Source organism: Tamandua tetradactyla, chromosome 1, assembly GCF_023851605.1.
Source record: "Tamandua tetradactyla isolate mTamTet1 chromosome 1, mTamTet1.pri, whole genome shotgun sequence".
NCBI lineage: Eukaryota > Metazoa > Chordata > Mammalia > Pilosa > Myrmecophagidae > Tamandua > Tamandua tetradactyla.
The window spans coordinates 123,938,483-123,961,425 of record NC_135327.1 but is presented as its reverse complement, the minus strand read 5'-3'; the positions used below and the strand labels follow the sequence as shown (position 1 = coordinate 123,961,425).

The 22,943-nt window shown below is 36.4% G+C and overlaps 1 protein-coding gene and 1 long non-coding RNA gene across 15 annotated transcripts in view; one reads left to right on the top strand and one right to left on the bottom strand.

The window, feature by feature from the left end:
- Positions 1-22,943, top strand: part of ANKIB1 (ankyrin repeat and IBR domain containing 1) — a 212,979-nt gene that overhangs the window by 181,729 nt on the left and 8,307 nt on the right. For all 13 annotated transcript variants that reach the window (XM_077153457.1, XM_077159136.1, XM_077155843.1 and 10 more), the window contains 8 exons: positions 767-855; positions 14,786-14,916; positions 19,538-19,672; positions 19,979-20,065; positions 20,155-20,221; positions 20,756-20,901; positions 21,826-22,004; positions 22,813-22,864. In XM_077153457.1, coding sequence (XP_077009572.1) covers positions 767-855; positions 14,786-14,916; positions 19,538-19,672; positions 19,979-20,065; positions 20,155-20,221; positions 20,756-20,901; positions 21,826-22,004; positions 22,813-22,864 — 886 coding nt within the window. The remainder of the gene's footprint in view (positions 1-766; positions 856-14,785; positions 14,917-19,537; positions 19,673-19,978; positions 20,066-20,154; positions 20,222-20,755; positions 20,902-21,825; positions 22,005-22,812; positions 22,865-22,943) is intronic.
- The window catches only part of LOC143646198 (uncharacterized), a 37,217-nt gene continuing 33,557 nt past the window's right edge, over positions 19,284-22,943 (bottom strand). For both annotated transcript variants that reach the window (XR_013157559.1, XR_013157484.1), the window contains exons 3-4: positions 21,880-22,109; positions 19,284-20,863 (exon numbers count right to left, since the gene is read on the bottom strand). This is a non-coding gene — a long non-coding RNA (uncharacterized LOC143646198). The remainder of the gene's footprint in view (positions 20,864-21,879; positions 22,110-22,943) is intronic.

Genomic DNA, 22,943 nt, shown 5'->3' with positions numbered 1-22,943 from the left:
ATGGGTGGAGACACATCTCCATGGAAACCATGTAATCAAAAATTACCACCCACAATTGGATGGGTCACATCTCCATGAGAACAATGAAAAAGAAACCACCCAGCAATACCAAATGAGAATTAAAGGACATGGCTCTTCTGGGGTACATAATAGCTTCAAACGGGCATACCAGGTTAGGTGATAAGTTAGGAATTTAAGGAAAGTAGTTTACTCTTACACCTCCTGTTACTTGGGGATTCAAAGATATAAATATAACTATGAAATGTGACTTAAAATAGTAGTTATTAAACTTTAAAATTCAGAGGAGTTACATGAGAATTTTGATAAAATGCAGATTCTAATCAGTACAGCTTGTGAGAACTGCTCTTTTTTTGCATGTCTAACAAGCTCCTGGGTGATGCTGATGCTGCTAGCCAGTGGAACAAATCTTGAGTAGCAAGAATTTAAACTATAAGTGAGGGCAGAACCTAATTGAAAAAATTATTTTACAGTTCTTAAGACATGCAGACATGTTATAAATAGTTAGGGTGGTCTATTTGAAACTTAATAAATGTGTAGATAAATGTATTGATTTAAAAAAGAAATTGACCTGGTAGTATCAAGCTTTGAAATCACATTTTCAATCCTCTGTTGAAATTATTTATCTCTCAGTAGTCATTGTTTATTAGTTTCTCAACTTTAAAATTGGAAGAGCATTTCCTACCCATTCTTTTTACCTTGTTGATGAAAAATATTTTTAAATTGCCTTTTCTGTTTTTCCCTTTAGGGAGTGCCTTGGTGAAGCCCATGAACCTTGTGATTGCCAAACATGGAAAAATTGGCTACAAAAAATAACTGAAATGAAACCAGAAGAACGTAAGAGAAATTTTAGATAGCTGTGTTACATAATTTCTAATATTATTAAAAAGATAATATGTTCATATTTCTTATAGTCTTCATTTTAGAGGTTTTCAGACTTGTTATTGCTATAGATCCCCTGCTTAACATCACCCTTCTGATCAACATCCCTTTAAAGATCAGAGTTTTTACATGCGGGGATCATTGACAGGCCATACATTTTTATAGTTCTTATTCCCCAGCCTAAAGATAACCAGTGTAAACAGGGATCACATTTAAGCCCTCCCTATATAGTACTTCCCATTTTCCCTGTGGTGGGCTAATCAGTTTTCCAGTATATCATGGGAAAAAGAGTCTGATGTGTAGGGTAGGGAAGCTTCTCATTTCCCTGGAAGCTTCCAGTGGAGGAGCTGATATTTTAATTCCTTGATATTTCTTGGTTCTGTAGATTTAAATACCATATCTTTAACTATTTTTGAGATTTCTATAAATACATTATCTATTGTCACATAAATGCCATGAGGTTGGATGTTAATAATCCTATTTTACAAATGAGAAAACTAATGCCTAGATGAGTTGAGTGACACAGATAGAATAAAGGTTTGAATTCTCAGAGGGGGCTTTTATAGCCTTCCTAGTAGCAATTCCCACATTTAACAAGTAAATAGGCTGCTTTGAAATAACTTCCCATGTAATAATTTTCTATCTCCTAAAGTGTTTTATGGCTACTGTTTTCTTTGAAGTTAATATAAATGAAAGTAGCTGAAGTGGCCCTGAAGAGCCTGGCTGCCAGCCTCATGACTTTACTGGCTTATATTATATTCAGGAATTTACTATTGCCCAAGAGCTGGTCCTCAGCCTTTTTAGATTCCTGAGGTTCCTTTTATCCACTGACTCATGGTTATTCAAACCTGATGGAGAAGAGACTACTATGTAAAACAAAATACCAGGTTTATTGGTTGATAATGGGGTGATCCCTTTCATGTGATGAAAAGGCTTATGTCCCTTATCCAGAGCAAAGGGATTTTATAGTTAGATATGTTTAAACAGTTCTGTCTGTTAATTCCCTGTTCAGTCAACCTATATATTTTGTTGAGTACCTATCATATGCTAGTACTTCCCAAATCAAGAAACACCTATATAGATTGTTCTTGTTCCCCAGATTCATGTGTCCCTCCCTTGAATGTGAGATATAGCTTGCCTTTGCTCTTCTGATACCCATCCATTTTCCCTGTTTTCCTGGTGTGTTTGTTTCATACATTTTAAAGAGAGTTAGATATATACAAAGTGAAAAAAGAATGTTAAGAATGCTATAAAAGAACAGTGTACCTATGGCATATTAGGGTGGGAGAAGAGGTTAGTTATCCCTAGGAGGAGGTTAAGAAAATTTTTATAGAATTGATGCTTAAGTAGTATCTTGAAAACTAAATATTCTTCAACTAATCCAGAATAAGAAGGATATTCTCGGATGAGGTAGGGCTGTGATGACATATTCAAAGACTACAGATATCTCACCCTCAAAAAGAGCCCCAATCAGTGTTTTAATTTAGGAATATGGAAGAAAGGTAGAAAATAAGACAGAAGGCAGAAGACTGGAGACACCTGGTAGATGGTTTGTCAGAGAAGGGGCCAAGGCTAAGACTAAGAGAAGTTCCAGGTTACTGAGAAAAACCTAGGCATTTCCCACTTTACTCATGTGTGTCCTCCTCACTGAAAGATGGTGGTCAGTAGATTACTATAAATAGCCATTTAAGATTATGAAACTTAGGGTAAGGTTTCGAGCAAAATGTAATAGCTTAACTACGATGCTTTAACATCACTAAATAAAAATTTTCAAAATATGATTAAATGCTGTTTTGAGTTTACATATTACTTCAGATTTTGACATCTTTTGATATAAACATTTTTAACAGAACTTGTAAGCTCATGACATAGATTTCTCTTTTATGCTCAGTTTTCCAAAGCCTTTGAATTTTGAAAATGAAAAGGAATGATAAAATCTAATTAATGAGAAAAAGTAGTAGAAAATATGCTAGATCAGTTCAAATAATTGATTCTTATAAAGATTCCAATAGTGTTTGGGAGCACTGAAATTGCCTCCATTGTATCCAATCAGAACAGGAAGTAGGGATGATTTTATTTAAGTACTCAGTAACCTTGATTAGAATTCAGATAACCATTTTAAGAATTCAGTATTTGAAAGCAACTTTGTTTTCACTTGAATTTATATTGATTCTACTTATAGCACTTAAATTCTGATATATTCTAATGCTTGATTAAATTAATCTTTCTTACAAAAAGAATTAAGCATGCTAGATTAAGGAAAGAAGATCAGATATAATAGACATGTAACTGAAGTGAAGGGAAGAATTTGAAAATAAGTACAGGTAAAGAAGACTCATTAGGTAGATTAAAGGAGGATAATATAGTGCAGATATTAAGAACAGTATTGCAAAGGAATGAATGTATGAAATAAGTATTTTTAGGAAATTGAAAGTGAAGGCATTTTTCCAGTATTTAAGTTTTTATTGTAACTGAACTTGGTTATTTCCTAAATACCATTTACCTCATGCAGTCCACTATAATACAGTTAGGAACTGGCATTCTAACCAAGTGTGGAGGAAAACAATTGTTATGTTGTAGGCAACACAGCTGCTTTGTTTTAATGGCTTTGTGCTTTATTTTATTATAACAATAGACAATAAAAGTAATGAATGTTAGAGTCTCTGGACTAAAAATAATGTTGATGCTGAAAGGAGGAGAAAAACAACTATTTTTAAAGAAAACGTAGATCCCTTAAATGTGATGTGTACTTAACAATTAGGTTTTATAGTAATACCCTTTCATAAACAGTATCACTTCCACAGACTAGGTGACAAAACTGTTATTGCTCTTATTTTTACAATTACTAGCTCAACTTTATTGACCATGAGTATAGCAAGCTGTTACTCCTGAGGCTCCCTTTCTCCACCAAATTATTTGAGAAATTTCCCACCAGCACCCTTATCAAACCATCTTCTACCAAGTAAATTTAGAACTGGTGACTCATCAGACCATTGCTGCCATCGTTTTTCTTGGTTGTGCAGAATTAAAAGCCAGTGCTTTAAAGTCCAACAGTAGCTGCTGGTTCATTGTTGATACAGATTTAAGAAGTAAGGGACTTGGGGTTCCATGCACCAAGGTAGTCCTACTCCTCCTCTGTTAAGTTCCATCAAAGGGCCACTCTTTTTTTTTTTTTTTTTACTTTTTTTTTACTAATTAAAAAAATTAACTAACACAACATTTAGAAATCATTCCATTCTACATGTACAATCAGTAATTCTTAATATCATCACATAGATGCATATTCATCATTTCTTAGTACATTTGTATCGATTTAGAAAAAGAAATAGAAAGACAACAGAAAAAGAAGTAAAAGGATAACAGAGAGAAAAAAATAAAAAAATTAAAAAAACAAAAAAAACTATACCTCAGATGCAGCTTCATTCAGTGTTTTAACATAATTACATTACAATTAGGTAGTATTGTGCTGTCCATTTTTGAGTTTTTGTATCTAGTCCTGTTGCACAGTCTGTATCTCTTCAGCTCCAATTACCCATTATCTTACCCTGTTTCTACCTCCTGCTGGACTCTGTTACCAGTGACATATTCCAAGTTTATTCTCGAATGTCCGGTCACATCAGTGGGACCAACAGTATTTGTCCTTTAGTTTTTGGCTGGACTCACTCAGCATAATGTTCTCTAGGTCCATCCATGTTATTACATGTTTCATAAGTTTATCCTGTTTTAAAGCTGCATAATATTCCATCGTATGTATATACCACAGTTTGTTTAGACATTCTTCTGTTGATGAACATTTTGGGTGTTTCCATCTCTTTGCAATTGTAAATAACGCTGCTATAAACATTGGTGTGCAAATGTCCGTTTGTGTCTTTGCCCTCAAGTCCTTTGAGTAGGTACCCAGCAATGGTATTGCTGGGTCGTATGGCAATTCTATATTCAGCTTTTTGAGGAACCGCCAAACTGCCTTCCACAGTGGTTGCACCCTTTGACATTCCCACCAACAGTGGATAAGTGTGCCTCTTTCTCCGCATCCTCTCCAGCAGTTGTCATTTTCTGTTTTGTTGATAATGGCCATTCTGGTGGGTGTGAGATGATATCTCATTGTGGTTTTGATTTGCATTTCTCTAATGGTCAGGGACATTGGGCATCTCTTTATGTGCCTTTTGGCCATTTGTATTTCCTCTTCTGGTAGGTGTCTGTTCAAGTCTTTTTCCCATTTTGTAATTGGGTTGGTTGTCTTTTTGTTGTTGAGTTGAACAATCTCTTTATAAATTCTGGATACTAGACCTTTATCTGATATGTCATTTCCAAATATTATCTCCCATTGTGTAGGCTGTCTTTCTACTTTCTTGATGAAGTTCTTTGATGCACGAAAGTGTTTAATTTTGAGGAGCTCCCATTTATTTATTTCCTTCTTCAGTGCTCTTGCTTTAGGTTTAAGGTCGATAAAACCGCCTCCAATTGTAAGTTTCGTAAGATATCTCCCTACATTTTCCGCTAACTGTTTTATGGTCTTAGACCTAATGTTTAGATCTTTGATCCATTTTGAGTTAACTTTTGTATAGGGTGTGAGATACGGGTCTTCTTTCATTCTTTTGCATATGGATATCCAGTTCTCTAGGCACCATTTATTGAAGAGACTGTTCTGTCCCAGGTGAGTTGGCTTGACTGCCTTATCAAAGATCAAATATCCGTAGATGAGAGGGTCTATATCTGAGCACTCTATTAGATTCCATTGGTCGATATATCTATCTTTATGCCAATACCATGCTGTTTTGACCACTGTGGCTTCATAATATGCCTTAAAGTCCGGCATCGCGAGACCTCCAGCTTCGTTTTTTTTCCTCAAGATGTTTTTTGCAATTCAGGGCACCCTGCCCTTCCAGATAAATTTGCTTATTGGTTTTTCTCTTTCTGAAAAATAAGTTGTTGGGATTTTGATTGGTATTGCATTGAATCTGTAAATCAAGTTAGGTAGGATTGATATCTTAACTATATTTAGTCTTCCAATCCATGAACACGATATGCCCTTCCATCTATTTAGGTGTTCTGTGATTTCTTTTAGCAGTTTTTTGTAGTTTTCTTTATATAGGTTTTTTGTCTCTTTAGTTAAATATATTCCTAAGTATTTTATTCTTTTAGTTGCAATTGTAAATGGAATTCGTTTCTTGATTTCTCCCTCAGCTTGTTCATTACTACTGTATAGAAATGCTACAAATTTTTGAATGTTCATCTTGTAACCTGCTACTTTGCTGTACTCATTTATTAGCTCTAGTAGTTTTGTTGTGGATTTTTCCAGGTTTTCGACGTATAGTATCATATCGTCTGCAAACAGTGATAGTTTTACTTCTTCCTTTCCAATTTCGATGCCTTGTATTTCTTTTTCTTGTCTAATTGCTCTGGCTAGAACCTCCAACACAATGTTGAATAATAGTGGTGATAATGGACATCCTTGTCTTGTTCCTGACCTTAGGGGGAAAGTTTTCAATTTTTCCCCATTGAGGACGATATTAGCTGTGGGCTTTTCATATATTCCCTCTATCATTTTAAGGAAGTTCCCTTGTATTCCTATGTTTTGAAGTGTTTTCAACAGGAAAGGATGTTGAATCTTGTCAAATGCCTTCTCTGCATCAATTGAGATGATCATGTGATTTTTCTGCTTTGATTTGTTGATATGGTGTTTTACATTAATTGATTTTCTTATGTTGAACCATCCTTGCATACTTGGGATGAATCCTACTTGGTCATGATGTATAATTCTTTTAATGTGTTGTTGGATACGATTTGCTAGAATTTTGTTGAGGATTTTTGCATCTATATTCATTAGAGAGATTGGCCTGTAGTTTTCTTTTTTTGTAATATCTTTGCCTGGTTTTGGTATGAGGGTGATGTTGGCTTCATAAAATGAATTAGGTAGTTTTCCCTCCACTTTGATCTTTTGAAGAGTTTGAGGAGAGTTGGTACTAATCTTTCTGGAATGTTTGATAGAATTCACATGTGAAGCCGTCTGGTCCTGGACTTTTCTTTTTGGGAAGCTTTTGAATGACTAATTCAATTTCTTTACTTGTGATTGGTTTGTTGAGGTCATCTATTTCTTCTTGAGTCAGAGTTGGTTGTTCATGTCTTTCCAGGAACCCGTCCATTTCATCTAAATTGTTGTATTTATTAGCGTGAAGTTGTTCATTGTATCCTATTATTACCTCCTTTATTTCTGTGAGGTCAGTACTTATGTCTCCTCTTCCATTCTGATCTTATTTATTTGCATCCTCTCTCTTCTTCTTTTTGTCAATCTTGCTAAGGGCCCATCAATGTTATTGATTTTCTCATAGAACCATCTTCTGGTCTTATTGATTTTCTCTATTGTTTTCATGTGTTCAATTTCATTTATTTCTGCTCTAATCTTTGTTATTTCTTTCCTTTTGCTTGCTTTGGGATTAGTTTGCTGTTCTTTCTCCAGTTCTTCCAAGTGGACAGTTAATTCCTGCATTTTTGCCTTTTCTTCTTTTCTGATAAAGGCATTTAGGGCAATAAATTTCCCTCTTAGCACTGCCTTTGCTGCGTCCCATAGGTTTTGATATGTTGTGTTTTCATTTTCATTCACCTCGAGGTATTTACTAATTTCTCTTGCAATTTCTTCTTTGACCCACTTGTTGTTTAATAGTGTGTTGTTGAGCCTCCACGTATTTGTGAATTTTCTGGCACTCCGCCTATTATTGATTTCCAACTTCATTCCTTTATGATCCGAGAAAGTGTTGTGTATGATTTCAATCTTTTTAAATTTGTTAAGACTTGCTTTGTGACCCAGCATATGGTCTATCTTTGAGAATGATCCATGAGTACTTGAGAAAAAGGTGTATCCTGCTGTTGTGGGATGTAATGTCCTATAAATGTCTGTTAAGTCTAGCTCATTTATAGTAATATTCAGATTCTCTATTTATTTATTGATCCTCTGTCTAGATGTTCTGTTCATTGATGAGAGTGGTGAATTGAAGTCTCCAACTCTTATGTATATGTGTCTACTTCCCTTTTTAATGTTTGCAGTGTATTCCTCACGTATTTTGGGGCATTCTGGTTTGGTGCATAAATATTTATGATTGTTATGTCTTCTTGTTTAATTGTTCCTTTTATTAGTATGTAGTGTCCTTCTTTGTCTCTTTAACTGTTTTACATTTGAAGTCTAATTTATTGGATATTAGTATAGCCACTCCTGCTCTTTTCTGGTTGTTATTTGCATGAAATATCTTTTCCAAACCTTTCACTTTCAACCTATATTTATCTTTGGGTCTAAGATGTGTTTCCTGTAGACAGCATATAGAAGGATCCTGTTTTTTAATCCATTCTGCCAGTCTATGTCTTTTGATTGGGGAATTCAGTCCATTAACATTTAGTGCTATTACTGTTTGGATAATATTTTCCTCTACCATTTTGCCTTTTGTATTATATATATCATATCTGACTTTCCTTCTTTCTACACTCTTCTCCATACCTCTCTCTTCTGTCTTTTCGTATCTGACTCTAGTACTCCCTTTAGTATTTCTTGCAGAGCTGGTCTCTTTGTCACAAATTTTCTCAGTGATTTTTTGTCTGAGAATGTTTTAATTTCTCCCTCATTTTTGAAGGACAATTTTGGTGGATATAGGAGTCTTGGTTGGCAGTTTTTCTCTTTAAGTAACTTAAATATATCATCCCACTGTCTTCTAGCTTCCATGGTTTCTGCTGAGAACTCTACACATAGTCTTATTATGTTTCCCTTGTATGTGATGGATTGCTTCTCTCTCGCTGCTTTCAAGATCCTCTCTTTCTCTTTGACCTCTGACATTCTAACTAGTAAGTGTCTTGGAGAATGCCTATTTGGGTCTAATCTCTTTGGGGTGCGCTGCACTTCTTGGATCTGTAATTTTAGGTCTTTCATAAGAGTTGGGAAATTTTCAGTGATAATTTTTTCCATTAGTTTTTCTCCTCCTTTTCCCTTCTCTTCTCACTTCTGGGACACCCACAACACGTATATTTGTGCGGTTCATATTGTCCTTGAGTTCCCTGATACCCTGTTCAAATTTTTCCATTCTTTTCCCTATAGTTTCTGTTTCTTTTTGAAATTCAGATGTTCCATCCTTCAAATCACTAATTCTATCTTCTGTCCTTTTAAATCTATCACTGTAGGTATCCATTGTTTTTTCCATCTTTTCTACTTTATCCTTCACTTCCATGAGCTCTGTGATTTGTTTTTTCAGTTTTTCTATTTCTTCTTTTTGTTCAGCCCATGTCTTCTTCATGTCCTCCCTCAATTTATCGATTTCGTTTTTGAAGAGGTTTTCCATTTCTGTTCGTATATTCAGCATTAGTTGTTTCAGCTCCTGTATCTCATTTGAACTATTGGTTTATTCCTTTGACTGGGCCATACTTTCAATTTTCTGAGCGTGATCCGTTATCTTCTGCTGGCGTCTGGGCATTTAGTGAGATTTCCATGGGTGTTGGACCCCACAGGTTTAAAGATTTTTCTGTGAAATCTCTGGGTTCTGTTTTTCTTATCCTGCCCAGTAGGTGGCGCTCGTGGCACACGTTTATCTATGGGTTCCACCAGTAAAAGTTGCTGTGGGTCCTTTAACTTTGGAAAACTCTCACCGTGGGGAAGGTTCGGCAGCCGAAGCGGCTTGGAAGAGAGCCAGCCGGCCCGGGGATCCGAACGCGGGGAGTGTCGCCGTCCACCACAGCCCGGGAGAGCACCCGACCCAATTTCCTAGTCGGCCCAGGGCGCCAAGCGTGGCGGGAGGGCGCTAGCTGCCGCAGCCCGGGAGAATGCACTGTTCCCAGCCGGACCACGGAGTCACGTGTTTGGAAGGGACCCCCCGGTCACCATTCTCCACGGTCTGGGGATTTCCGACCCAACTGTCTCAGTTGGTCTGGGGGGCCTCGGGTGGTGCGGGCACCAGCCGCTGCGGCCCAAGGGAACCGCCTACCCAATTTTGCCAGCTGGCCCGGGAAGGAGGAAGGGAGGGTCTCTGGCCGCTTGCCGTCCCGCCGGGAAAGCCTGCGCCCCTCGGCGATCTCACCAGAGCTGTTTCTCCCAGACAGTCAGCCGTTCCAGGATGGGGTACACCGACCCTTTGATCTCCGTCGTGGCTCCGGGAGCTGCTCTGTATCGTCTCCACTCCCCCAGTAGCTGTTCTGGAGGAGGAAAGGTGATGGTGGCAAGGCTGTCGAGGCCGGTGGCGGAGGAGCCGGTGAAGGCGGAAGAGGGCACGGTGGTGGTTGGAGAGCTGCCGGAGCACGAGGAGAAAGGGAAGGATAAGATGGCGGATGGAGCACCGCCGGAGCAAAAGGGGGAAGAGGGAGAGGAGGGCGGGCTGGCTGACGGGGTGTGAACGCCGCGCCGGGCTGGCGGACAAAGAGGGAGAGGAGGGCGGGCCGGCTGGTGGGGCGTGAGCGCCGCGCCGGGCCGGTGGACAAATAGAGGAGGGCGGGCTGGCTGGCGGGGCATCAGCGTTTTTCTGATCCTATTTATTTGCGTCCTCTCTCCTTCTTTTTGTCAGTCTTGCTAATGGCCCATCAATCTTGTTGATTTTCTCAAGAACCAACTTCTGGTCTTTTTGATTTTCTCAATTGTTTTCATGTTCTCAATTTCAGTTATTTCTGCTCTAATCTTTGTTATTTCTTTCCTTTTGCTTGCTTTGAGATTAGTTTGCTGTTCTTTCTCCAGTTCTTCCAAGTGGACAGTTAATTCCCGAATTTTTGCCCTTTCTTCTTTTTTGATATAGGCATTTAGGGCAATAAATTTCCCTCTTAGCACTGCCTTTGCTGCGTCCCATAGGTTTTGATATGTTGTGTTTTCATTTTCATTTGCCTCGAGATATTTACTGATTTCTCTTGTAATTCCTTCCTTGACCCACTGGTTGTTTAAGAGTGTGTTGTTGAGCCTCCACGTATTTGTGAATTTTCTGGCACTCTGCCTATTGTTGATTTCCAACTTCATTCCTTTATGATCTGAGAAAGTGTTGTGTATGATTTCAATCTTTTTAAATTTGTTGAGACTTGCTTTGTGACCCAGCATATGGTCTGTCTTTGAGAATGATCCATGAGTACTTGAGAAAAAAGTGTATCCTGCTGTTGTGGGGTGTAATGTCCTATAAGTCTGTTAAGTCTAGCTCATTTATTGTAATATTCAAATTCTCTGTTTCTTTATTGATCCTCTGTCTAGATGTTCTGTCCATTGATGACAGTGGGGAATTGAAGTCTCCAACTATTATGGCAGATGTGTCTATTTCCCTTTTCAGTATTTGTAGTGAATTCCTCACGTATTTGGGGGCATTCTGATTTGGTGTGTAAATATTTATGATTGTTATGTTTTCTTGTTTAATTGTTCCTTTTTTTAGTAGATAGTATCCTTCTTTATCTCTTTAAGCTGTTTTACATTTGAAGTGTAATTTGTTGGATATTAGTATAGCTACTCCTGTTCTTTTCTGGTTGTTATTTGCATGAAATATCTTTTCCCAACCTTTCACTTTCAACCTATGTTTATCTTTGGGTCCTAGATGTGTTTCCTGTAGACAGCACATAGAAGGATCCTGTTTTTTAATCCATTCTGCCAGTCTGTGTCTTTTGATTGGAAAATTCAGCCCATTAACAGTTAGTGTTATTACTCTTTGGGTAATACTTTCCTCTACCATTTTGCCTTTTGTATTATATATATCAGATCTGACTTTCCTTCTTTCTACACTCTTCTCCACACCTCTGTCTTCTGTCTTTTCGTATCTGACTCTAGTGCTCCCTTTAGTATTTCTTGCAGAGGTGTTCGCTTGGTCAAAAATTCTCTCAGTGACTTTTTGACTGAAAATGTTTTAATTTCTCCCTCATTTTTGAAGGACAATTTTGCTGGCTATAGAATTCTTGGTTGGCAGTTTTTTCTTTTAGTAATTTAAAGATATCATCCCACTGTCTTCTCGCCTCCATGGTTTCTGCTGAGAAATCTACACATAGTCTTATTGGGTTTCCCTTGTATGTGATGAATTGCTTCTCTCTCACTGCTTTCAAGATCCTCTCTTTCTCTTTCACCACTGACTTTCTAACTAGTAAGTGTCTTGAAGAATGCCTATTTGGATCTATTCTCTTTGGGGTGCGCTGCACTTCTTGGATCTGTAATTTTAGGTCTTTCAGAAAAGTTGGGAAATTTTCAGTGATAATTTCTTCCATTAGTTTTTCTCCTCCTTTTCCCTTCTCTTCTCCTTCTGGGACACCCACAACACGTATATTTGTGCGCTTCATATTATCATTCAATTCCCTGAGCCCCTGCTCAAATTTTTCCATTCTTTTCCCTATAGTTTCTGTTTCTTTTTGGATTTCTGATGTTCCATCCTCCAGTTCACTAATTCTAACCTCTGTCTCTTGAAATCTACCATTGTAGGTTTCCATTGTTTTTTTCATGTCTTCTACTGTATCTTTCATTCCCATAAGTTCTGTGATTTGTTTTTTCAGACTTTCCATTTCTTCTTTTTGTTCATCCCTTGCCTTCTTCATGTCCTCCCTCAATTTATTCATTTGGTTTTTGAAGAGGTTTTCCATTTCTGTTCGTGTATTCAGAATTAGTTGTCTCAGCTCCTGTATCTCATTTGAACTATTGGTTTGTTCCTTTGACTGGGCCATATCTTCAATTTTCCTGGTGTGAGTTGTTATTTTTTGCTGGCATCTGGACATTTAATCAGATTTCCCCGAGTGTGAGACCCAGCAGGTTGAAAGATTTTCCTGTGAAGTCTGTGGACTCTGTTTTTTTATCCTGCCCAGTAGGTGGCGCTTTTCTGTCTGTGGTTCCCACCAGCAAAAGATGTTGTGGCTCCTTTATTAATGCCACTATTGGTGTTTGGTTGGACCCAACCCCTGCCACTGTCAGAAACTCCGTCCTCTCCCTCCGGGCAGCCGCCTGTTGGGTAGGGGCGCCGGTCGCCGGCTGCCGCAGTCCGGGGAACTCGCCACCGAACTGGGAAGCCGCCTGTAGGGGGAGGGGCACTGGTCGCCGGCCTCCGCGGCCTGGGGAGCTCGCCAATCCGAGACCCACCACCGGACCAGGAAGCTGCCCGCGGGGGTGGGGCGCCGGTCGCCCATCGCCACGACTTGGGGAGCCCGTTGATCTGAAACTCGTAGCCGGTCTGGAAAGCTGCCTGCGAAAGAGGGGCGCCAGCCGCCGCGGCTTGGGAAACTTGCCTCTCTGAGACTCTCAGCCAGTTCGGGAAGGAGGGAGGGAGGTGCACCTGCCACCAGCCGCCGCGGCCCGGGGAAGCTCGCGCCACTCGGGGAGCTCACCGCAGCGGAGTCTCGCAGACGGTCTAGCCAGTCCAGACTGCGGTACGCTGTGTGTCCGTTCCCTGCCGTGGCCCCAGAAGCTGTTCTGCACTGTTTCTGGTCACCTAGTAGTTGCTCTGGAGGAGGAACTAAGATGCGCGTACCTTACTAAGCCACCATCTTAGCCCCCTCCCAAAGGGCCACTCTTAATGCTCATATGCAGAGACTTTTCCCAGAGGGCAGTCCAATCTTTTTCCCTCTTCCCTCTAGTGACTTATTACCAGGAGCTGAGTAACTTTTGCTTTTAAACTTCAAAACTCATAGGGTCTGATTTCTCCTCTGCATTTGGACTATAGGGCTAAACCCCTTAGCCAACCTTTCTGAGAGTGCCTGCATGCAATAAGGGCCTTAATTCAATAGGCTACTTTCAGTGACTCTAAAATGGCTTTTCTAACCTCTCTTCCAGTACACTCTGAGCTAGAAAACAAAACAAAACAAGCTTTATTACTGACATATAATTTTTTCAATTGTCCATCCGATACTCTGTCTACCTCCTAAGTTCCTTTTCTCTACTGGGCAAGAAATCTATAGAATGTAAATTTGTAAAATTTAGAATCTTAAAACACCATGGCATTATTTAGGATTGTGAATCTCAAATTATAGTAGAATAAATCAAGTTTAAGATGAAAATGGGTATAAGGTTGGTGTGGGGAACTTGCTTGAAGAGTACACTGGGGCTAAATTATGAAGAGCTGTGTATTCTTTGCTAAAGGCATTTGATTTTATCTTGTAAGCAATGGCGAGTAATTATAAGTAGATGTGTATTTTTTAAAGATCACTTTTCTAGCAAAATACTGGAGGTGGGAGGGAGAAGGAGCCGGAGAGATAGGTTGGCTTTCTATATTTTTATAGTCCCAGTAAGAGGCCTGGAGGACCAGAACAAAAGCAATTAAGAACTAGGAATGGAGAGGATGCAGATACCAGAGAGAAAGAAATAGAATTAATGGAATGCCATGCATGAGGGAAAGAGGAGAGTATCCTAGATTGTACCCTTCTTAGATTGACTCTGGGTAGATGATCATGAATTTACCAAGACAGTGAGAGGAGCAAGTCTGGGGGAAATGCTGATGTTTAGTTTTATACATGTTGTATTCAATTCATTTTAAGTTCATCTAATTATGAATGAAAAATGTTGATATTCCTATGTAGTTTTCATGCTTTTCACTATGGTGGAGAATTTTTTATATTTGCAACTGGCCTGTTTAAGAAATTATTGTCTAAAATATCCATTCTTTATCATTTGTTTCATGTAATAGTTATTTTAAATAGAAAGTAATGCTTTTGTTTGTTTTCTTCCCTTGTTTAATTGAATGCAAGTTTAGGAAGAAATCTCCTACAAACCTGGTTTCATAGATGGAACTTTTGGAATATAGCTCCTTTTCTTGTAATTATGCTATTCACAACGAAGCAGTTTAAAAACTTTGCCATAGACCCTAATAGAAAGATAAATGCATGATTAAAATTGAGAGGCCATATACAAAGAAAAGTTTGAGGTTTTTTTTCTTCCTGAAGTTGTATACTAAATCATTTATTTTTGTGTTTGTGCTTAATAAAGTTGTGGGAGTTAGTGAAGCTTATGAGGATGCTGCCAACTGCCTGTGGTTGTTAACTAACTCCAAGCCCTGTGCTAACTGTAAGTCTCCGATACAGAAGAATGAGGGCTGCAATCACATGCAGTGTGCTAAGGTAAGAAGTCAAAAGAGGATTTTGCATGCTTTGCAGTTAGATTTTTATTTAATCTAAAAGAGGAAATGTTATAAACATTGAAGTCTTGTTGGTTTTCAGATGGGTTCTAGGAGATTTCATTCTTTTTTCAGTGATGTGTTAATTCATATTATTAAATTTTACATTCAGTGGTATTTGGCCAGAACATCCAATAATGCTTGAATCATTACTTGCCAGTCATCTTCCCGATGAGGGTCCTGAGAGAGTTGTATGTGTGTACACATAAAAATAGCAAATGACAAACAAAGTGCTACCTTGTTATTAGCTATACTCCTGTCAAAAACTCACCCATAGAAATTCTTACAAAGCCGGTTGGAAACATGCAGCCTTTACTGAAGATGCGAGCCAGGCCCCCAGGCAGTCTCCTTAAGTACAAATCTAAATCTTGGGTGTCTTAACTACCTTTGCAAACTAATATTGCAGGTACATAGAGCTGTGGCCAGATATTATGTCTGCCAGTGAAACCACAAATGAAATAAGTAATCCATTACTATATTGAAAGTGGAAATCCAACAAAGATCCTTTGGTTAAAACATAACTATTAAATGTAAATAATTACTGTTGGGGACTGAAGGCTAGATACAGTATACCCCTGTACACTTGGTTGCATAGAAAGAAACTAACATGTTTTAAAACAAATATTTTGGAATTAGGTTACATTTTATTAACCCTGCCTATATTTATAAATGTTTCTGTTTTGAAATTATAATGGTATTCCAATTTTTTAAATTCTCATTAGAAGTGTAATCTCTATATAAAACATATTCTAAATTATGAAAGAATATTGTAAATTTTCTAATTTAGAATATTAAAGAAACCCAACTAATTAAGAAGGTTCTAATAAAATGTATCACTATCTGCTTTTTATGTATTACTTGATTTTTAACCTTGAAGCTTGGTAATCATTATTATGACTCAAAAAAAGTAGTAGTTCCCAGATGAGTTTTACAAGTCTAAACTCCTGTAAAATTAACATAAATGAATTTATAAAGCAGTAGTAATGATATTCTAAACACAAAAAGAAAAACTTAGTATAGTGTTCTGAGTAGAATACTCAAAAGCACTTATTAATTCAGCTGAAAATTGGACCAAAATTATTTTATCTATCTGTGACATATCTCTAACATCCATATTAGTTTTTTCTTTGAAAATCTGATATGAAATACCTAGGCATTTAAAGAAATTATAAATTGAACATAAAAATCTACAATTATCTACTGTAATGCAGTATTGCCTTAATTTCCTTCACAACACCTACCAGTAGAGTAGGTACTTGATAAATATGTATTGAGTGAATGAATATTTTCATAAATTAGACTAATGATATAAAGCAATCCATTTTAAACAGATGTCACATAAGCTTCTATTGCATTTTTTCTTTTTTTTTTTTATTGTGAAAAATAACATATACTATAAAAAGCAATAAATTTCAAAGCACACCACAACAATTAGTTATGGGACAGATTTCAGAGTTTGGTATGGATTGCAGTTCCACAATTTTAGGTTTTTCCTTCTAGTTGCTCCAAGCCACTGGAGACTAAAAAGAAATATCAATATAATGAGTCAGCAACCATACTCATTTGTTAAATCCTAGCTTTTCTGTTTAAGTCCACCTTCTCCTTTGAACTTTCTCCCAATCTTTAGGGGTATTTGGGCCATTTCCATTACAACTTTCTCATGTTGTAAAGGACCTCAATAATATGGGATGGGGAATGAAACTAGTTGATGTTCAGGAGAGGCTAGCCCCTCTGGGTTTCAGGACTTATCTGGCCTAAGAACCCATCTGGAGGTTGTAGTGTTCTGGAAAGTAATCATGGTACACGGAACCTTTGTAGAATCTCAGATAAAGCTCTAGTGTTTTAGGGTTGGCAGGAATGGTTTTGGTTGGGGTTTGCCAAGCCCTGGTCATTAGCAATATCTAGCTGAAGCTTGCGCAGGAGTAGCCTCCAGAGGGGCTCTCAACTATTTGAACTCTCTCTGCCACTGATACTTTATTTGTTATAATTCTTTTCCCCCTTTTGGTCAGGAAGGCATGCTGATCCCATGATACCATGACCAGGCTCATCCCTGGGAGTCATGTCCCATGTTGCTGGAAGACTTTCACCCCACATGTGGGATGTTATATCCCACATAGGGGGGAGGGTAATGATTTTACTTACAGAGTTGGGCTTAGAGAGAGAAACAGAAAACATCTGAGCAACAAAAGAGGTTTTCTGTAATTAACTCCTAGACATAACTATAGGTAGGCTTAGCGTCTTTACTACATAAATAAGCTTCACAAGAACAAGCTTCAAGATCAAGGGCTTGGCCTATTGACTTGCGAGTCCCAAATATTTGAAACAGTAGCTTCTATTGCATTTTAAGAAGCATTTACTTACATACTATATAAATGTAGTTGTTTTGTTTAATATAGTATCTGTAGTGTTTGCCTTGAACAAAAAGAAACTGAAAAGTAGTTTTTTCATTAGTTCTGGTACTGCAAATTATGGCACAGAGGAGGATTCATCTAGAAGGTAATAACCTTTTGTCTAGGACAAAATTTTATATTCTTAGATTTTGTTCGTTTTTTATATGAAGGTAGAGCATGTCATGTATAGTTGAACCCATGATGTAACACATTGATTCAATCATAATGGGCATTAATACCTCATGGCGATTATCATTCAGTATATAGTATTACTTTCTGGATCAAATGTGCTAAACATTTCTAAAGAATGAAAAAAATGGTCCTATGAAGAGAAATTTATTTTAAAAACACTCATTCTATTCATTTCCTTTTAGATATAGTTTTCAGGATATTATTTAAATTTGACATTTTAAATAACTTACAGCAGTTTCCTTTATCGGACTGTATACAAAACTATATGTCACAACTAAATAATAAAAATCACTAAAGTTCTGTATTGTTTTTCCCATCATAGATTATAAAACTTGGGCTGTCTTGGAGAAAGCTTTACCACTCATTTTAAGATAGCAGTAAAGCTATATTAAAGGGTACATGTATAAAATCAGGCAGTATAAGTCTGCTTGTATTAGGCAGGAAAACAGCTTACATACCTACATACCTTTGAAATAAGTCCATAATTTATTAAATACACATTGTAAAGGAATATATGAGTATGGAGACTTAAATTGGATTCTCTGTCCATAATAGACAAAAAAAGTAAGAAAGGCTATAGAAGACTGAAATACCATAATTACTAAGGTAGTTGCTATATATTCAAACTTTGTATCCCAAAAATAGGGACTTTCTGTCTTTTCAAGTACGCATGAAACAACTCTTGAGTCAAAAAGGAAATAAAATGAAAATTACAGAATTTCTAGAAAATAAGGACAACGAAAATAGTAATATTAACAGAACCTGAGGGCTATAACTAAAGTAATGCTTAGGAATATGCATAACCTTATATAGTTAACTTTATATATATATAACTTAGATATAGTTAAAGGAATATAAAGAAGTGCAGTAAGCATCTGACTCAAAAATTATAAAAATAAAATAAACTTGAAGAAAAGTATGATGAAGCATTTAAAAAAACTAAGTTAAAATCTGGAAAATATACAACTAATAGTTAATACAACTAATAGTTTCTTCAGTGGTTTGCTGAAGAAAACAATAAAATAAACTATTAAGCTAACCCGTAATCAAGAAAAACTGGGCTGGAAGAATTCAAATATGTACTATAAGGGCTAAGGGGATGCATTAAAAGAATAAGAGATAACTTTATTCAGCTTGTGCAGATAAACTTGAACTTGGGTGAAATTGATTAATTTTCTAAGAAAATATAATTTAATAAAATTGACCCTAAGGGAGTACTCAAACAAACCCATGTCTATGAAAGAAAGAGAAATAATTTTCAAAGATAATCGCCATAATACTGCAATAGGCATTGATAGTTTCACAGTGAAATTTTAGCAGATCCTTAAAGAACTGATTGTTTCCATATGATTTAAACCATTTCTGGAAACTCATGCCGAATACTGTATACTCAGATAAATTAACTCAAAAGTTTAAATGTTTTTGTTTTGTTTTTTTTAAATAACCATAAAAAGACCAGAAGAAAATGTGGAGAATTCCTTTATAAAATGGAATGTCCTTCTGACTCAACCCATAATTCTAAAAGAAGAAAGTGGGAAACAGGCTTTATGTCAACTGCTCTATCTAGAGCCTTTCAAAACCAATTTGTTGAATTTTCCCAAAGTTTAGGGTGATGGAGATTCATAGACCAATGTAAAATTACCGTGCACTAGAAAAAAACCTTTTGTCAATATGTATTTTTATTATTTGGAAAGAATATCCTATTGATATATTTCAATAATTCCTTGTATTAAGTTTGTAATATTATCATCTATATTTTAATTTTTCCTTATAAGCAATAATTTTTAATTATCCTCACATCTTTCCGGAGTGAGGATAAGGTTTCCAGAGGAAACAAGAGAAGGAGAGCTTGTCTTTGAGAAGAATCCTTTTTGTTTACACAGGCTGAATTGTTTAATCTCTACAGATTGGTTGACTTCAAAGTAGAAAATACTTTGTATGTTAACGTGGAGAGATATTTGCATATATGTTTTCTTTCAAAAGTGCAAGTATGACTTTTGCTGGATCTGCCTAGAAGAATGGAAAAAACACAGTTCTTCCACTGGAGGTTATTACAGATGTACTCGATATGAAGTCATTCAGCATGTGGAGGAGCAATCCAAGGAAATGACTGTCGAGGTAAAGAGAATTATCAAAGCCAAGACCTCTGTCTAAGCCACTTAATGCATTGAAAATATTTTGCATTTCTTCTCCTATCTTCATCTTAATGATGCATCAAATAGAATATAATTTAGAGTAGATTTTAATTTAAATAAAACGGCTCTGTAAATTTGAGAGCTAATTTTTTAAAGAAGTTTCTCTTTTTTTTTATTTTGGTGACGGTAAGAAAAGTTTATATGTCTCAGCCTGCTTCTGTAATGACTTAAAAAAAATTTAATAGCTCGTAGTCTTTATAAAAGTCATTTATGGACTTTTGTTTCCTAGGCTGAGAAAAAACACAAACGATTTCAGGAACTTGACAGATTTATGCACTATTACACAAGATTTAAAAACCATGAACATAGCTATCAGGTATGTCCCAAACCACCACTTCAAATTAATTGAATTACACTGTTGTAAATTAAGAGAGTGGTTTAAATTATTTATTTCTGTTCCTTTAGTTAGAACAACGCCTTCTTAAAACAGCCAAAGAAAAGATGGAGCAATTGAGTAGAGCCCTCAAAGAAAGTAAGTTTTAAGTGATTTGTGTGGTAATTAAAGTAAAATATTCTTCCAAACTTAACTCACTTTGCTGGTAGGAGTTTAGGCCTTTAACGAATACATTAACCCCATTAGTCCATTCTGTTACCATTTGCAATTTAGCAAGGTATTTGTTCTAATTCTTAAGTAGCAAAGTTCCCATAACGATAATGTGAAAAACTTGGAAAAGCGTGAAACTTTTGGGTTGACCTAAAGCTAGCTTTGTTTACTGACAGGTAAGAACAGAATCCAGGATCGATGTATGCATTCCTTCATCTACCATCAGTGTCTCTGATCCACTGCAGCATGTGCTTCATTTTTAAAAGCACATTGTCAAGCATAAGTGTGTATCTAGGTTTTTAGTCTAGGTTCCATAAGTACTATCATACACCTATTTCACATAGTTTCTTCTAGGAATCCTTCTTTCTCTTTTTTCTTTTCTTTTAAGAAAGCATAATTGCTTAATTAATTTTACAAGGGCATTTACAAAATAAATATCACTGTGCCTGAATTCCTTTGTAGCTGAAGGAGGCTGTCCAGATACCACTTTCATTGAAGATGCAGTTCATGTGCTCTTAAAAACACGGCGCATTCTCAAGTGTTCTTATCCATATGGATTTTTCTTAGAACCTAAAAGCACAAAAAAAGAAATATTTGAACTCATGCAGGTAAGATAACTCTTTTTAAAATAATTTTAAATGGTAGCATTATGAAAAACATATTTTCCCCTTTTTCAGCTATACCACATAACTAAATGTTATCTTAATTGGATGTAATTAGTAAACAATTTTGATTTCATGTTTAGAGTGGTTTTTAAATAAAGGAAACATTACCAGTAATAAAATGAAATTGTCTTTTTAAATTTGTCATTCTGCAGGTCTGAGTGAGTTCTGATCTATGCAGACATTTCCTACAGCATTTATTTCTTTGTTATATAACTCAAAAAGTTAAAGTATTTAAAAATTCAAAAACACCTGACAAAACTACCCCTAATCATTGTCACTATACAGTCCTCTTTTTTTTTTTTGAAGCCACCCAACTTTATCTTCTTGCCACAGTTTTTATACCATCCTTTTGAACTTCCCTCTTTCCCTCTACTAATTTATATCTTACTTTTCTCTCAAGGCTCAATATTTGTTTTCTCCATGAAACCTTCTAGAACTGACACTAAGTCACAGTGGTCTTGCCTTGCCTGGAATTCCTTCAGCATTTATATATTGTCTACATCCTACTGTCATATGCCTTGAAATTTATTGGTTTTTTCACATAAGTAAATTCTGAATTCCTGGTAGATAACTGCTATATCACTACTTCCTTGTTATCTTTACGAACTGTGTTGCTATAAATGCCAATCAAAGAGTTCTGTTTTCCTGAATTGAAGATGATTTCTCATTGGATTCTTCTCTTAAAAAACCTATGAAAAAATGTGCAAAATAGAAAATATATATTAAATAGGAAGTTACCTAAAAATTTGACTTAATTTCTGACTCCTAAGAATCAAATTTTACTGAGAAACCAAAGTCTCTCTCTATTTGCTATTGACTAACTCCTTCATCCTGTAATCTCTTTTTATCTCTCTTTTCTACCCATAGACAGACCTAGAGATGGTCACTGAAGACCTTGCGCAAAAAGTCAATAGGCCTTACCTTCGCACACCCCGCCACAAGATCATCAAGGCGGCATGCCTTGTTCAGCAGAAGAGGCAGGAGTTCCTAGCATCTGTGGCTCGGGGAGTTGCTCCTGCAGACTCACCAGAAGCTCCAAGGCGCAGGTAAAAAGGATGCACACTGTGAAAATCATCCTAGCTTCAGCCACAAATGCCAGTAGTTTTCTTTTTCATCCAACTAGAGTTCAGATTCTTAGTATTTACTTAAACCTAGGACACAGATAACCAATGAAAATTAACTTCTTTTTGATGATTTCCCCCAAGACTATTTTTATTTTCCATGTTATTTTTAGTTTGTCATTAGATAGTTCCTCAGACTAAATTGGGCTAGGTTCATTTCACACTTCAGGTGAACTCATCATTTAATGATCCTTATGTGTCATTTCAAATAATTAATAAATATAGTGATATGGTAGCCATAAATATTTTATGATGTAGAATTTGAAAACCTTGCAAATTTGTTGTAGTATTTGTCTTTATGTAGTAAGAGAGTGTGAAAACATTTGAAATTTTACATTAGAAAGTTTAAGTGATCTAAATTCATCCATTAGAAAGGTATTGAGTTTTAGCTGTCTTACTTCAGATACTTAAACTGCTTTTACCATTATAAATTGAAGCCTGTTTTTCTTATAAATAGACATTTTATATAAATCAAATATTTATAAAAATAAAAGTGATCATAAAATATTTTCTAATAACATGGTGACTTTTTTCCATCATTTCACACAAACATAAAACAGTTCAGAATTTGAAAGACAATGAAGTTAACATTTTAATTATATTTTAATAGCCTACTTGTTTAAGCAAGTTCCAAGCAGAGGAGCTAAAAGTAATGTTCAGAGGGCAAGGGTCTGATTGATTGTGCTTTGTACTACTAATAATAAATCAAATGGTATGTCTAATTTCTTTGTAGCTTTGCTGGTGGAACATGGGATTGGGAATATTTAGGATTTGCATCACCTGAGGTAATTGCTTTGTGGGTTTTTTTTAATTGTATTTTTCCTTAATGCAATTCTGCTTGCATTTGTGCCCTCATCTATTTTA